The 17,147-nt window shown below is 34.6% G+C and overlaps 1 protein-coding gene across 2 annotated transcripts in view; it reads right to left on the minus strand.

Annotated features, from left to right (window-relative positions):
- COL4A5 (collagen type IV alpha 5 chain) overlaps positions 1 to 17,147 on the minus strand; it is a 325,984-nt gene that overhangs the window by 107,579 nt on the left and 201,258 nt on the right. For both annotated transcript variants that reach the window (XM_053579991.1, XM_053579992.1), the window contains exons 30-34: positions 10,759 to 10,872; positions 5,320 to 5,487; positions 4,044 to 4,133; positions 2,328 to 2,477; positions 780 to 878 (exon numbers count right to left, since the gene is read on the minus strand). In XM_053579991.1, the coding sequence (XP_053435966.1) occupies positions 780 to 878; positions 2,328 to 2,477; positions 4,044 to 4,133; positions 5,320 to 5,487; positions 10,759 to 10,872 (621 nt within the window). The remainder of the gene's footprint in view (positions 1 to 779; positions 879 to 2,327; positions 2,478 to 4,043; positions 4,134 to 5,319; positions 5,488 to 10,758; positions 10,873 to 17,147) is intronic.

Below are 17,147 nucleotides of genomic sequence, written 5' to 3' on the forward strand. Positions count from 1 at the left end.
GAGATTGTGAAATTTTCATTGCTAGAAATTCTTAAAAATATAATCAACAGCCATTTTCTTTACATGATTTAATGATTGACTAATCTGAAGGTAAAAAAAACTGGAAAAGGCGAATTCTTCAGGTTCCTACCAGGTAATTGTCTTATTTGTATATGCTACAATATATATGAAGAAAAAACATAGAACTTTACTTGGATGATACTTCTGATTCTGTTTATATCCTGATGCATAAAAAAGAAACTAAATGAACAAGTCAAAATATACTATAAAACTGCTCTGTTGAAATGGCAACATTTTTTTTTTAATTTTTTTATTAAATCATAACTGTATACAATGATATGATTATGGGGCATCATACACTCACTTCGTAAACCATTTGACACATTTTTATCACAGTGGTTAACATAGCCTTTCCGGCGTTATCTCAGTTACTGTGCCAAGTAAGCACCCTATGTCAGTAGCTTTCCTAGTATATGCAGTATTATCATTACCAGATCCAAAGCATCACCAAATACGATAAATACATAATTACAGTAGAACCTCTGTAAGTTGACTGTAAAGGAACTGTGACAAACAGGTCAACATACAGAGGTGGTCAACGTAAGGAACTAAACCTACTGTACTAATACATATATATGTTGTGTGTCTGGTCTATGAAAATCAGGTCAACTTAAGGAGGTGGTCATGTAGAGAGGTGGTCAGCTAATGAGGTTTTCCCGTACTTTTCCAAGATTCAAGGTGAGCCATCCAATTGCTACAAAATGGCCTATCAAACTTACCTGATGGGCCTGGTAAGCCAGGTTGTCCACTCAGTCCAGGTTGCCCTGGGTCTCCAGGCAAACCCTGGTCACCTTTTGGCCCTGGAACTCCAGGAATACCTACCAAGGATGAGAAGAGAAAAGTTAGTCTGATCTCATTAATTCATTAAATAAATCTGGCAAGCAAGCTACTCAGGTTTTAAACTATAAGTGCACTTGAAGAATGAGCAATGTTCTAATATAGTAAGAACCATTAGCACTGGACTCATAGTAAAGTCCTTCACTTTTTATTTACTGAACACCAAGAAATTCAGGGCACTCAATGATTAACTCAATTTCCTCTTTGGGCCTCAGTCTCTAACAATGTAAAGCGAAGAAATTAGGATAAATAATCTCTAGGCTATCTCTTAGATTCTGACTATATTTAATAATTATAATAGAGGTCAAATACAGTTTACAGTCCCTATTACACAGAAAGCACAGGTGGCAGAAAAAGAAGATTTGTGAGGGATAAGCCAAGATAGATATCTCGTTTCAGCAGTCATAAAAAAAAATTAGGATGCTCTCCCTATTTTGTGACTATGCACAAAACTGCGTATCTTAAATTCTTTTTAAAGGAAAAATCCTACCAAATTGTGCTCATAGAGAAACTTGTAACATTTGTGTATACACACACATACTAATGTGCCCACACAGACTGACAACATTGTTTGAGACACAAAAAGAGCCACAGAATTTATCATAAGCTGCACATAAACAGTTTATATTGTTTAAAAGACTATTCTATACATGTCATGTTATAGTGCTTTATATAATACAATGATTTATGTTTACCCATATTTTATGATGTCCTGATATTAACATATGTTTTATACATTATTTGCTTCTAATAAAATAACTATAATAACACAGTTAATCCCTAGACCTACTTTCAGTGACTTCCCCCAGGACTGAGCTTGCCTGTTTATTGTCTAATACTTCTTTATTATGTGAAGGTGGAATAATAATCAACTGTATTTAAAAGCAAAGTATAATATGGAAACCAATATACTTCAATGCAAAAATATGCTATGCATTCCCATCTGATTTCAAGGGGAAAAAAATTACAAAAGGACCTGCAAATTTCCTAAACAGTGAAATCTGTTTTCCAAGTCATTGTGCCTACATATCTATCTCTACCACATCCTGCACTACCTTCTGGAATGCTTGAAGGTGACTGCCTGAATCTATTTTAAAACCTCATAGTTCATGACAAGTAAACTAAAATAAAATACTCAAAAGCTGATCAGCAGACACTGGAGACTCAGAGGTTCAAGGGGTGTGAGGGAGGTGGATGATGAAAAAGTACTCAATGGGTACAATACACATTACTCAGGTGATGGATATATTGAAAGTCCAGATTTCACTACTATGCAAAATATCCTTGTAATAGAATTGCACTTTTATCCCTTAAATTTATACAAATAAAAAAAGTTGATGGATGAAACAGTATGAATCAAGTGAAACTTAACATTCATTAACAAAATTTGATATACCAGAATGTATTCATAAATAAATGCATCTACTCACCTGGTAAACCAGGTTCCCCCTTCTCTCCTTTCGAGCCAACTAAATTTGGATCCATCGGTCCAGGAGGGCCTGGAAGGCCAGGCTCTCCTTTACTACCTTTTTCTCCTCCAGGACCAGGAAATCCTGGCTGACCCTGCAAGCCACTGTCACCTAAAATCAACATATGTATGAAAGATATAGAAGATCAGTTTTATCTATCCAGGATTAGTGCATATAAAGATTATTTATATGTTTCATAATTGGGTAGGGCACTGGCCACCTAAAACATTTATACTACTTATTTATTGTCTATGAATTACTTGAGTGCATACATATTTTTATACTCAAATTAATAATCCCTCTTTCTTCTGAAATTCTTTAAAAATTATAAAGATTGACTTTAAAAAAAAAAGCATAAGAAAGCATAGGAAAAACACTGGAAGATATTGGCCTGGAGAAAGACTTCATTAAGAAGACTGCCATGGCAATTGCAACAACAACAAAAATAAACAAATGGGACTTCATTAAACTGAAAAGCTTCTGTACAGCTAAGGAGACAATAACCAAAGCAAAGAGACAACCTACACAATGGGAAAGGATATTTGCATATTTTCAATCAGACAAAAGCTTGATAACTGGGATCTATAGAGAACTCAAATTAATCCACATGAAAAAAGCCAACAATCCCATATATCAATGGGCAAGAGACATGAATAGAATCTTCTCTAAAGATGACAGACGAATGGCTAACAAACACATGAAAAAATGTTCATCATCTCTATATATTAGAGAAATGCAAATCAAAACAACCCTGAGATATCATCTAACCCCAGTGAGAATGGCCCACATCACAAAATCTCAAAACTGCAGATGCTGGCGTGGATGTGGGGAGAAGGGAACACTTTTACACTGCTGGTGGGACTGCAAACGAGTACAACCTTTCTGGAAGGAAGTATGGAGAAACCTCAAAGCACTCAAGCTAGACCTCCCATTTGATCCTGCAATCCCATTACTGGGCATCTACCCAGAAGGAAAAAAATCCTTTTATCATAAGGACACTTGTACTAGACTGTTTCTTGCAGCTCAATTTACAATCGTCAAAATGTGGAAACAGCCTAAATGCCCACCAACCCAGGAATGGATTAACAAGCTGTGGTATATGTATACCATGGAATACTGTTCAGCCATTAAAAATATGGAGACTTTACATCCTTCTTATTAACCTGGATGGAAGTGGAAGACATTATTCTTAGTAAAGCATCACAAGAATGGAGAAGCATGAATCCTATGTACTCAATTTTGATATGAGGACAATTAGTGACAATTAAGGTTATGGGGGGGAAGCAGAAAGAGGGATGGGGGGGTGGGGCCTTGGTGTGTGTCACACTTTATGGGGGCAAGACATGATTGCAAGAGGGACTTTACCTAACAATTGCAATCAGTGTAACCTGGCTTAATGTACCCTCAATGAATCCTCAACAATAAAAAAAAAGCATAACCTTTATATTTTCTTATTTTGAGCTAAGTATTTAATGTATTTCATGGTATCCAAAATTAGCATGTTACCAAATTGAAAACAAGACCTATTTAAATGCCATGTCACATAGAAACAAAATGCAAGTAAGCATTGCTTATTTTTAAAGCAGTCAAACAAAAAAAGAAAACATTCTCTACTGATATAAAACAATGTTTAATTTTCTCTCTCACATGCACCTGGCAGCAAACTCTGAACATTACCTTTAAGACCAGGAACACCACTCCTGCCAGGAATGCCCAAAGGTCCTGGTGGGCCTGGAGGTCCCATCATACCCATTTCACCTTTTGCACCTTTGAAGAATATCAAGAAGTAAATTTTGCTTTTCTTTGACTTTGGAAACATAAAAAGTAAGTTTTAAGAAGCTAAGTGGAAAACTATTGAGGGATAGGGGAAAAGCACTGTTAAGTTTTACCTCTTTTCACTGCTGTGACCTTAGTGTCCACTATTGCTGATACCCATGAAAGAGACTCACTCAGGTAGCTAACCTCCAAAGATGGACTCCCATATTGCCTAGTATACACACCTATATATAGCCCCCTTTCCTGAAATTTGGGCTGATTCTGTGCCTCATCATTGAAAAATGACTCTGTGTGACTCTCAAGGCTAGATCTTAAGAAGTCTTGCTAGGCTCGGTGCCCATAGCACAGTGGTTACAGTCCCAGCCACATACACTGAGGTTGGCGGGTTCGAAGCCAGCTCGGGCCAGCTAAAAAACAACAATGACAACTGAAACAAAAAAATTAGCCAGTGTTGTGGCAGGTGCCTGTAGTCCTTGGAAGGCTGAGGCAAGAGAATCGCTTAAGCCCAAGAGTTTGAGGTTGCTGTGAGCTGTGATGCCACAGCACTCGAACAAGGGCGACATGATGAAACTCTGTCTCAAAAAAAAAAAAAAGTCTTGTCAATTCTATCTGGGGTTCCTGGAACACTCATCTTTGTCTTTGGGATTCTCTCTACTGAAAGCTGGCTGCCATGGAAAGGGAGCAACTCCCCTGATACTAATATCATGTGAGGAGACCAAGCCATGTTAAGAGGCACCATGAAGGATGAGATGCTAAGCGAGCCAAGCAACACTCAAGTATCAGAGAAGTACCATCTTGTAAATATAACCTTCATCCCTAACCATTCCACTTGGGGCCATATGGGTTAGAAATAAATGACCCAGTCAAGTCGTCCCTTCATTTCTGACCCACAAAACTATGAGAACAAAAAAAAAAAAGGTTGATTTAAACCATTAAATTTTGGAGTTGTTTGTTACATAGTAATATATAACTAGAACTCCACAGAGAAAGTGTAGTGCAAAGAGCAAAGTGAGTTTCCTACAATCAGAGACATTTATACACTATTCCTTAAGGCACAGAGTCAATTCAGAAAAGCGCAACATCAGAATGATCCACTAGAGTCATATTAAGAAGTCTTATTAAGAAATTAAGTTTTAATTTCCTTAATCCAAATCAAGAAAATCTTTAAACAAATTACCTGGAAATCCAGAGGCACCATCCTTTCCTGGGAGCCCTGGTGATCCTCGAGGTCCAACAGGACCAGGTGGTCCAGGGATCCCTGGACTGCCCCTCTCACCAGGGGGTCCTGGAACATCAAACCCAGGAGGCCCTGGATTCCCTTTCTCTCCTGGTAGTCCATGTAAACCTAGTTAATATAATACCAATATTAATAAATGGCACAGTTTTAAAAGATGTATCTGGTTATTTTTCTAGGAAACAAGTGATAGAATCCTGTGTATACCAAACCTAAGAGTGAGTTAAAGCTACTTTTGGCATCATGTACATAAAATGACTGAAAATTCAAGCCTTAGGGTTTTCAAGCATATTTCTGCAAGGCAGTGCTTCTCAAATTATTTCTGATAAAGGATTAATCTTTTTCTTAATTCCAATTCATCCATGGACTAATTTTTAAAAAATAAAATGTAATAAAAATTACTAAAGGTGAAATAAAAAACCAAAGACATACAAAATAAAAACCTGCTTTTTTTTTGGTTATTGTATTGAATTGAACAAATATAATTACACTAGTAAATTGCTATAAAAGTCTCTAAATGATTATTCTCAATCTTTGCCCTAATAATAGTTTGTGACTTGACACTAGTCCATTGACAACAGCTGAGTTTGCATTGTTCTACCATATTATAAATTATTAGTAAACCTATGATCCCTAAAAATTATTAGTTACTGAATGTCAGAAATTTAATTTAATTTTGACTTTATTTTGGCTTTGTTTTATATGTTGTTTTAATTATGAATTACTGTTAGTTTTTCTTGTTACCTTTGTTTCTCATTATTCCAACCAGGATTTTAGAGGGGAAAAAAAATGACACTGCAAAAATACTTAATCCTTTGTTAAGTTTCTATAAGACTGAACAACTCCAAGAAAGAAAGTGGCTAAAAAGATTATGTTTATGGGAAAAGAATTACACTAAACATTTTGTGCAAGTTTCCACTCCAAAGCCTCCCAGCTGTGACACTATGTGAGTCATTGAAGATTGTTGATTCTCATCTGCTGAATGGGAATAATGCTGTCACTGACTGGTAGTTGGGGGCTAAACCAGATGATCATTCCAAGTGTCTGTTTAATAATACAAACTAACTTTACTGTTGAAGATTCATTGGTGATCATTTTTATAGAGAGCAAGATGCTCAGATTTTAAGATGTTTGATGTCATATTCCAGCATGCCCTTCAACTCATTAAATTCACCTTGAAGATTACAGAATTCCACTAAGTTGGCACAGTCGTGGTGGTTCCAATGCTGCCATTTCATAGTAAAATACTATAAAAAGGAAAGAGATTTCATGCTATTATATATGTGAAATATAATATGATACCTAATAATGAGCACTATTATAGCTCTATTTGTATCACTACCTATTGTTATATTATAGCTAACCATTTTTTAATAACTGCATTTTCAATATAATTTGTCGTTTGAAGTATGCTCCAAGAAAACAGTTCTACAAAATAATGAGAAGAAATCAAAAACTTAAATCTGGAGAAATCTTGTTAGTTTTCCATGTTTAAAGCTCTAAGATATGGATTTTGAGAATGAACAGCAGGACCTTGTAAACCTGAAGTTTGAGGCAAGGAATTATAGCTCAGCAGCAAGTTGAGCCACCCAAGGAGAAGTAAAGTACAAAAGATTCATTGGGTTAGTAAACAAAACCAAGCATGTAAAGATTAGAACATAAAACTACAAATAGAAGCTATGAGACTTTGAGTCACTGTTATCACATATTAGGAATAAGTAAAGGAACTTATTTTAGGCATTTCTTAAAATGTTTATATAGCACATTCTATTAGTGAAATGCATTTGCCAATGAAGATACAATAAAATATTTACTACACAAAAAGGTACACTTTTTGGTGAAGGTCAGCTTTACATTCTTATTTATTTCTGACCTTTGTACTGCTTTAAATAATTTCTTTGGAATTTAAAGGTTAGTTAGAATTTAAAAATTAATTATATTTTATACTGTAACAGGTTAAGTACAGATAAATCATTATTTTTTAGTGGATGCTATGAGCAAACAACTTACATGTACTAGGCAAGGATTTCTTTCTTCATTGTTATTATTATTAGTAGTAATAGACATTACACTGTACTTTTCACAGCATAGATCTTTTCCATTAATACTGTCAGGAATAGGCATCCTGGTAAGATCCAGGATGAAAAAAGTCAATATAATTTCAAATGTGCTACTGAATTTCCTTATACAATAATAGGAACTATATGGATATGTCTACAGAGGCTATATAGGGGTATACAGATTCTCTACATTTATTGGCAGCCAAATGTAGCCAGTTAATGGGAAAGGAAGGAAAATTTCAAAAACATGCATTTTATGTGAGATCTTTTCTCACTCACACACACACCCAATCTCCCTTATCCTGTCCAAGGGTTTCACAGCTTCCCTCAAAATTTAAAACTATAATGCATTCACCTTCATCTATGAGAATCACAAATACTTCCTGGAATTTCATTGTTTTATGTTTGTTTGTTCTGATTTACATTAGTTGTGATATTTTTTCTCTTTAGCTGATTCAGCCACACACCTTGTCCTGAGACCGGACAGGCATTTCAATACATTTGGGTCAGGTTAAGGTATAATCTGTGGACATGGAATAGAGTATACTTAACTTCTCTCTAAAACAATTCATTACAGCAGTAATCTTCTAGCTAGTGGCCAAACCAAATAACAAGAATCAACAACCTCCACTTTTACCTAGATTAGTAGGTCATAAGATGAAATGCATCTTGTTTCTAATCTGTTGGCAATTTTTCTTTTATTTCCCTGTGGCTAAATAAGGAATTCATATTTAATGAGACCTAAATTTACAAATGTGTATTAAACTGTATAGCTTGCCTTGGCAAAGAGAAAGGAAAATAATAAAAGTTTAATTAAATGACAGTAGAAAAGTAGAGTCAAAAGAAAAGCTAAAAAGCATAATGCAAACATTTTACACTAGAGAGATGACAATATAGAATACTTTGTATTAAGTCTATTGTAAAATGAAATACAAGTATGTTAATCTTCTTATAAGAAAAATTGATAGTTAGCATTCCAGTTATGCATCTCAGGTTTATCAAGATATTGTGAATAGTATTGCTGATCATTCCATTATTCAGATGTATAGAAAGAAATTATGATATTTAAACAGAATGGGCTAAGGTAATATTGTGGTTTGGTAATATAAGTACAATGTACTTAAAAGTGAGTATATGTGGCTAATATCAAATAAAATGTGATTCATCTTCTAGTAAAAATAAAATTGTGATTTGAGAACACTTCTATTTTAAGAGAGAATTCAATACATTTTTGTGCTACTTGCTGTTTACTTCATTTATATGTTGAAAATTATTATTATTGTTATTAGTTAAAATCTTGAATTAGAATAGATGTTAATGCTTATATTTACAGAATAGATAGTTGAAGTTGAATTCAGTATTATTACTTTTCTTCCTACCCATCCTATCTAGAACTCATCAATCAATCAATCAATGTATATATGTGCATATCCCTATAAGTTGAGAGTGAGAGAGAAAAAGAGAACATTGAATACATAAAGCATTGCAGACTATTAGCTATTTTGAAAAAGCCTGAAGCATGTATAAACATATTCATATTTAGTTCAGATTGGTATTAATGATGATCTTTTTTTAAAATTCTCATTCAGCTGTGATTTAAGAATTCAAAATGCTTCCAAAAACCTCATGTATCTTTTGGAAAGAAAACAAATGACAAAACACAACAGAACTGATAAATTCATGTTATACATCTTTGTGAAATAGCAGATGAAACCTTTTATGGTCAAACCTAAAAATAAATAATTTCTCTCTCAATATCTCTTTGCTATGTTAGTTGGACAGAATGGCTTTTCCGTAAATGGTGAAGCAGCTATTTTATAACAACCTGGTTCAAAACAACGCTCTTAAGTTTTCTTATTTTTAAATCAGTCGTGATATGTCAAAGGTTGTAAAAAAGGTACACTATGCCATAAAGTCCATTTTTAAAAATAGGACATAAATAAAAATAACAGTACGTTAGAGACTTTTTATATTGTTAACTGGTGTTACTACATTTTTAGCCTAGCAAAATATCTATTGGTATTTAAGGTCAGTAAATATATTTCCATTGTTTTCCAAGTAAGTGTATGTATTTTATACATCTGACTATGTGTTTAAGCCTTATGATGCATTCCAGTGAGTTAAAGAATAATTAAATGTTCCTTATTTGTTTTAATTTAATGAATTATTACAGTATTTTGCAATAACATAATGCTTGCCCCATGGTGGCCCTTACTGTGCCTGTGTAGATTAAGATAATAAGAATTCATATCACCAGATGGCTCAGAATCCATAAACTCAATATGCTCTCACACAAACTTAGATAAATCATATGATTTTCTATCTATGGAGGCAAATTCATTAGGTTATATGTTGACAAAACCTTTTTAGTATCCAATAAGAAATATTTAAAAGAAAAGTTTAGAGTGCTGATGACCTGCAAAGTGATTGCTGGCTTGAGAACAAAAGATGAAAAAAATAAACTCATTTTTTTTTTTTAAAAGAAAAGTAAATGAGAATGCTTAAAAATATATATTTTGGCGATTGTAAATTGAGCTGCAATAAACAGTCTAGTACAAGTGTCCTTATGATAAAAGGATTTCTTTCCTTCTGGGTAGATGCCCAGTAATGGGATTGCAGGATCAAATGGGAGGTCTAGCTTGAGTGCTTTGAGGTTTCTCCATACTTCCTTCCAGAAAGGTTGTACTAGTTTGCAGTCCCACCAGCAGTGTAAAAGTGTTCCCTTCTCTCCACATCCACTTGGTGTGTGTCACACTTTATGGGGGCAAGACATGATTGCAAGAGGGACTTTACCTAACAATTGCAATCAGTGTAACCTGGCTTATTGTACCCTCAATGAATCCCCAACAATAAAAAAAAAAAAAAATATATATATATATATATATATTTTACAGTATGTTTTGCTGAACCTTAACTGTAGTTCTCACGTGCTAAGAAATGTTAAGAGATTCCACAAATGAAGGTCTATTAATGCTATACAGTTACTCAGGTCTGAAATGACCAACACTAGAAATTTTTAGTGTCTATGCTTTAAAAATACATCTAGCTCAACAGTTACATATCAATAGTAACATATTGTAGTTGTTAAATTGCATTATTGGAAATAGATCAATTTCAGATAAACAAGCCAGGGGCAATAGCGGGACTAAAGTAGGTCTTAAGCTGTGTCCTGCATTTTTTCATTTTTACAAAATCATACACAAGTAGTGTTACCTCTTAAAACTGTTTTCTGGAAGACTGTTACATAGGTTTAACTTTATTGATGAGTTAACCAGCCTATATATTATGAGTGCTACAAAATATATATTTATTCCCATCTTACCAGGTTGGCCTATTGGGCCAGGAATCCCTGGTGGTCCTGGTGGTCCTTGAACACCTATTCCTGGCATCCCAGGAGGTCCCACTGGTCCAGGTTGTCCATTTAGCCCAGCATCACCTTTAAGAAATATACTTTAGATATTAAAAACAAAAATAGCTGAATCACTACTCTTTAGGAATCACAATACCCATGTAAAAAGGCATATTATATAAAGCAAGGACCTTGAAGCACTGGTCATTCATTCAACAAGGAAAGTACACATAAGTATAGTTATACCCTCATAATTTAACATATGCTGAACACTATTTCAGTGCTTAAGTCAACCTCACGAAGTAGTATAAAAGGTTATAAACCATACATTTCTTCTACTTGTAGCCCAAGTAAGTACTTATTTATAAGTTTAAAACATATTTTCAAATTACTTGTATTTGAAAGTAAACAACCCTCAATATCTTTCTTTTCACTAACTTGGGGGTGTGGCCTATGAACATGCTCAAGCCTCTCCCGCCTTCAGGAAAACGTCTCTTTGACATTAGAAACTTTACTGTTCCTCTATCTTCTGCCTATCCCTCTGTCACTCCCACTTTTAAAAATTTTTACATGTACTAAAATTTACTCTTTTTAGTGTATACTTTGATAAGGTTTTATAAAGGTATACAGTCACATAACCACCACTGAAATCAAGATAGAGAACATATCCACCAACCCAAAAAGGTCCCGGTGCCCTGCTCTGTGGTCTGTAATCCCTGGCCCAGACTGATAACTGTCCATGGCCTGTTAGGAACTGAGCTGCACAACAGGAGGTGAGTGCAGGAGAGTGAACAAAGCTTCATCTGCAATTACAACTGATCCCCATCACTCCCATGGCTGCCTGAGCTCCAGCTCCTGTCAGAGAAGCAGCTGCATTAGAATCTCACAGAACCATGGACCCTACTGTAAACTGCACATGGGAAGGATCCAGGTTGCATGCTCCTTATTAGAATTTAATGCCTGATGATCTGAGGTGGAGATGTAATGCACTTGAATCATCCCCAAACCATCCCCTCAACCTCAGTCCATGGAAAGATTGTTTTCCATGAAACCAGTCCCTGGTGCCAAAAAGGTTGGGGACCACTGTTACAGTCAATTTCTTCTCACGTCCCAATTCCCTAACAACTGCTGCTCTACTTTATGTCTTACAGTTTTTTCTTTTCCAGAATGTCAATATAAATACAATCATACAATATATAGTCTGTCTTCTTTCACTTAATATAATGCATATGAAATTCATCCACATTATTGTGTGTATCAGTAGTTACTATTTACTGCTGTTTAAGATTCCTCCATATGAATATGCTTTATTTTGTTAATCTTTTTACCATTTGAAGGACATCTGGGTTGTTTCCAATTCTTAATGATTATGAATTAAGTTGCTATGAACACTAACCTACAGGTTTTTGTGTGAAGATTTGCTTTTTTCTTGGAAGTAGAATTGCTTTATCACATTGACAGCCTATGTTTAACTCTAAGAAAAAACCAAACTGGTTTTCAAAGTAGTTGTACCATTTTTTATACTTTAAGCAATATATGAGGGTTCCAATTACTTTGCATCTTTGGTAGAACTAAGCATTGTCAGTCTTCTTTATTTAAGCCAATTCTAATAATTACATAGTAGTACCTCATTATGGTTTTAAGTCACATTTCCCAGATGACTAATTATATTGAGATTAATTTATTTATTGTTTTTTTTTTTTTTTTGAGACTCACTCTGTTGCCTCAGGCTAGTGTTGTGGCATCATAGCTCACAGCATCCTCAAACTCCTGGGCTCAAGCAACCCTCTTGTCTCAGTCTCTTGAGTAGCTAGGACTACAGGCACGCGTCACAACACCTACCTAATTTTTCTATTTTTTAGTAGAGACAGGGTCTTGTTCATGCTCAGGCTGGTCTCCCACTTCAGACCTCAAGCAATTTGTCCGCCTTAGCCTCCCAGAGTCCTAGGATTACAGGTGTGAGCCACTACACTTGCCTATATTGAGCATCTTTATTAGCCATTTGGATGTCTTCTTTGGTGAAGTACTTAGTTAAATCATTTGCCAATTTTCCCAACTGCATTTTAAAACATTGGTTTTTTGTTTTCATATTATTGAGTTTTGAGTATTCTTTATAAAATAAATTTTAAACAAATAGCCAGGCGTTGTGGCAGGTGCCTGTAGTCCCAGCTACTTGGGAGGCTGAGGCAAGAGAATTGCTTAAGCCCAGGAGTTTGAGGTTGCTGTGAGCTGTGAGGCCATGCACTCTACCCAGGGTGACATAGTGAGGAACTGTCTCAAAAAAAAAAAAACAAAACACCTCTTTCATGTTTACATGGATGGAGCTGAAACATATTCTTCGTAGTAAAGTATCTCAAGAATGGAAGAAAAAGTATCCAATGTACTCAGCCCTATTACGAAATTAATTTATGGCTTTCATATGAAAGCTATAACCCAGTTATAACCTAAACATATGGGGAAGAGGGAGAGGGAAGGGAGGGAGGGGAGAGGAAGGGTGGACGGAGGGTGATTGGTGGGATTACACCTGCGGTGCATCTTAACAAGGGTACATGTGAAACTTAGTAAATGTAGAATATAAATGTCTTAACACAATAACTAAGAAAATGCCAGGAAGGCTATGTTAACCAGTGTGATGAAAATGTGTCAAATGGTCTATAAAACCAGTGTATGGTGCCCCATGATCGCATTAATGTACACAGCTATGATTTAATAATACAAACAAAAAAATAAAAAAATAATTAAAAAAAAGTGGTCCCAGTGAGACTTGAACTCACAACCTTGGTATTGCTCTGCTACCCACTGTCATATCAGTACCATGTGTTAATGGATTGTGCCACTGGAGCACAATAGGGCTGCCCTATTGATTAGAAGAGTACTTCAGTTGTCTATTGCCACATGACCTCACCGGACAACTCTTGCCTTGTGTTGCATATGCAAATAAAATTTAAAAAATATAGCTGGGCAGCGTGGTGGGCGCCTATAGTCCCAGCTTACTTGGGAGGCTGAGGCAAGAGAATCTCTTAAGCCCAAGAGTTTGAGGATGCTGTGAGCTGTGACACCACGGCACACTCCCCAGGGTGACATAGGGAGACTCTGTCTCAAAATAAATAAATAAATAAAATAGTTCAAGGATTTTGAAAATGTTTTTTATCATGCTAAAGAAGTTCCCATTTATCCCTAATTTTTTGAGAGTATTTTTTTCAGAAATGGATCTTGAATTTTATTAAATAATTTTTTGAATATTTTTGCATTTATTGATGCAACAAATAGTTTTTCTCCTTTACACTGCTGATATGGAAAATTACATGGACTGATTATCAGATGTCAAACCAGCCCGCATTCTGAGGATTAAACCTTACTTGATTGTAGCGTACTATCTTTTATACATTGCTAGATTTGATCTGCCAGTATTTTCTCGAGGAGTTTTACGTCTATGTTCATGAGAGATACTTGTCTATATTTTTCTTTTCTTATAATATCTTTGCCTGGTTTCGATATCAAGGTAATGCTGGCCTCACACAATGGTAAGGGAATGATCCACCCACTTCTATTGTTAAGAAGATATTATGTGGAATTGGTGTTATTGCTTCTTTAAATGTTAGTTAGAATTCACTAGTGATGCCAGCTGGACCTATAGTTTTATTTGTTGATTAGTATTTAGCTACAAACTCTATTTTAAAAAACACATCTTTCAAGAAATTCGTCCATTTCATTCAAGTTGTCAAATTTATAGGTATGTAGTTATTTGTCATATTGGTATGATAGATTTTGTTGGTATGGTATATTTTGTGTGTGTGTGAGTGTAGCTATATTTCAATATGTCCAAGTGCACCATTCTATTCATCACAATGATACCTTTCTATGTTATTATTTCTGCTGCCTGGAACACCCTTCCCTTAAGACTCAGTTCAACTGTCACATTCTATATAAAACCTCCCAGGCGTCTTAGATGAGATCCTAAAAGACAGTAATATATGAGATAAACGGAATGCTTCCAAAGTCATCTTATTTTTTCCTTCTTTTGTATAATCTCTGATTCTAATGTTTAGCCTAAGCACATTTTCTTCTTCATATAAATATTTCCTGATGGGTATTATCTTTATTAATTAATTTTTGATCATTACACTGCTGTAAAACAATTACATTGCTGTGAATCAACCTTGCCTACAATTTAGTTACTGAGTTCTAATAACCAGCCACTGGTGTAAATGTGTTTAGTAGATAAATTTTTATTGTTATCTGCTTACTGAGTTTTGATGGTGGTCTATTGATTTTAAACATTAGTGATACATTTTCATACAAGTTCCCATTAAGATAATCACTATTATGGTTAGGCTGCTGAGATTTTCTTGCAGTAGAGAGCCATCTCTGAGATCTTAAAGATTGAAGTCTATTCTTTTATGTTTCTAGTGATTCATATATTACTTAGGATAGAATATAATAAATGTTTACATGCACAATATCTTAAACATTTACTCTTTTGGCAACTTAAGAACTGTCCTGGGGTTTTACTAATTGAGAATAACTTCTATTATAATGTGGGGATCCCAGATTTCCATAAGATCAGGCAAATGTTTGACAAAAGGTTCATGTTTAAAATAGGCTTCACCCTATTTCTTCACAACTCCTATCTCAAGGACATAGATAAGCAAAGTAAGGTGAATTGGTCATTTCCATAAGAAGACTGTCACATATCCTATCATTCAGATATCTTTACCTGCAATTGGGGTAGGGGTCACAGGTCTACAGCTGGGAAAGAAACACTACCTGTAACTTTAAGCATCATAATTTACAGATGACCAGGATTATTAATCAAAAAAAGATATTTTTAAAAGAGCTTATCTAAGAAGAGTTGTACTGGGCCACTTTGGGGCTTTTTCTGGTAAAATCTCTAGCCTAGTTAGAATTGGTCTGGGCTGTCTTAGTGCTTTAACAGGGATCAATCTCACATGTTTCAGTAGCACAGACCTTTTCAGATAATTTTTTAGGAAACAAAACATTGACCAGGAAACTCTAGTTCCTTGTCAATCAAAGGAAACACAATTACCAAACTAGCTATGCTAATTCTATTCCTGTATATAATTAAGGAACTCAAATTCAAGGAGGTAGAGGAAACCAATAGAGAAATAAATAAAGGACATCAGTGGTTTACAGGAAAAAATACACATGGCCCTTAAACTTATAAAAAAGTGGTCACTCTCACTCTTAGTAAGGGACACACAAATTTAAACCACCTTAATAGTAATGACAAAAGACCTAATATAGCCAAAATATTTTTTTTAAAAAAAAGAACAAAGTTGGTTGGTTACATTAGTACACTTCAAGTCTTACTATAAACCTGCAATAATAAAAGTAGTGTGGTACTGGCTTAAGGAAAGTAAAAAGTATAAATAAAACAGAATTGATAGCCCAGAAGTAGACCCACACATACAAAATTATTTGATTTGGCACAGATCTCAATGTAATTTAATGGGAAGGGGGCTATTTTAAACAAATTATTTTGAACTGAAATTATTTGAGCTGGATAGTTTTAAACGTAGAAACTAAAACTATAAAGCCTCTAAAATAAAGCACAGAATATCTCGCTAACTTTGGGGCAGGAAGACGTTTCTTAGGATATACATATAGGGATTACAATCATATAAGAGAAAAATAGAAAAATGGAACCTTAACAAAATCAGAGCTTTTGTTCATCAAATATACTATGAAAATAAATTAACAGGAAAGCCAGATAGGGATTAAATATGCATAAACATATCTGAGGAAGGATGCAACATAGGCCATATAAAGAGCACTTCCAACTTAACAATAAAATGAGAAACCACCTATCTTTTAAACTGGACAAAATAATTGAATGTGTAAATACCTGTTTTATGTACCTGTTCACAGGTACATAAAAAAAAGCTCAATATCATTAGTCATCAGGAAAACGTAAATTAAAACCAGAATAAAATACTACCACATACCTACAAAAATTCCAAGGAGAGTACATAGAACAACTGAAACCTTCATATCATATTGATGTGAATGTAAAATGGCTCATCCATTTTGGAAAAAGATCTAGTTAGTAGTTTCTTATACAACTAACCATACATATATCTTATGACCCAACAAACCTACTTGTAGTTATTTATCCAAGAAAATGAAAGCATATATCCATAAAAAGACTTATAAAAATGTTCTTAATAGCTTCATTCATAATAAATAGCCGAAAACTTGACACAGTCCAGGTTGTCCATGATGTACTCACACAATAAAATACTCAATAATTTCATTGAAAGAAAAGACTGATAAACACCACAGCATAGATGGATCTCAAAAACATTATGTTGAGTGAAAGAAGCCTTACAAAGAAAGTACAT

This window comes from Nycticebus coucang, chromosome X, assembly GCF_027406575.1.
Source record: "Nycticebus coucang isolate mNycCou1 chromosome X, mNycCou1.pri, whole genome shotgun sequence".
Lineage (NCBI taxonomy): Eukaryota > Metazoa > Chordata > Mammalia > Primates > Lorisidae > Nycticebus > Nycticebus coucang.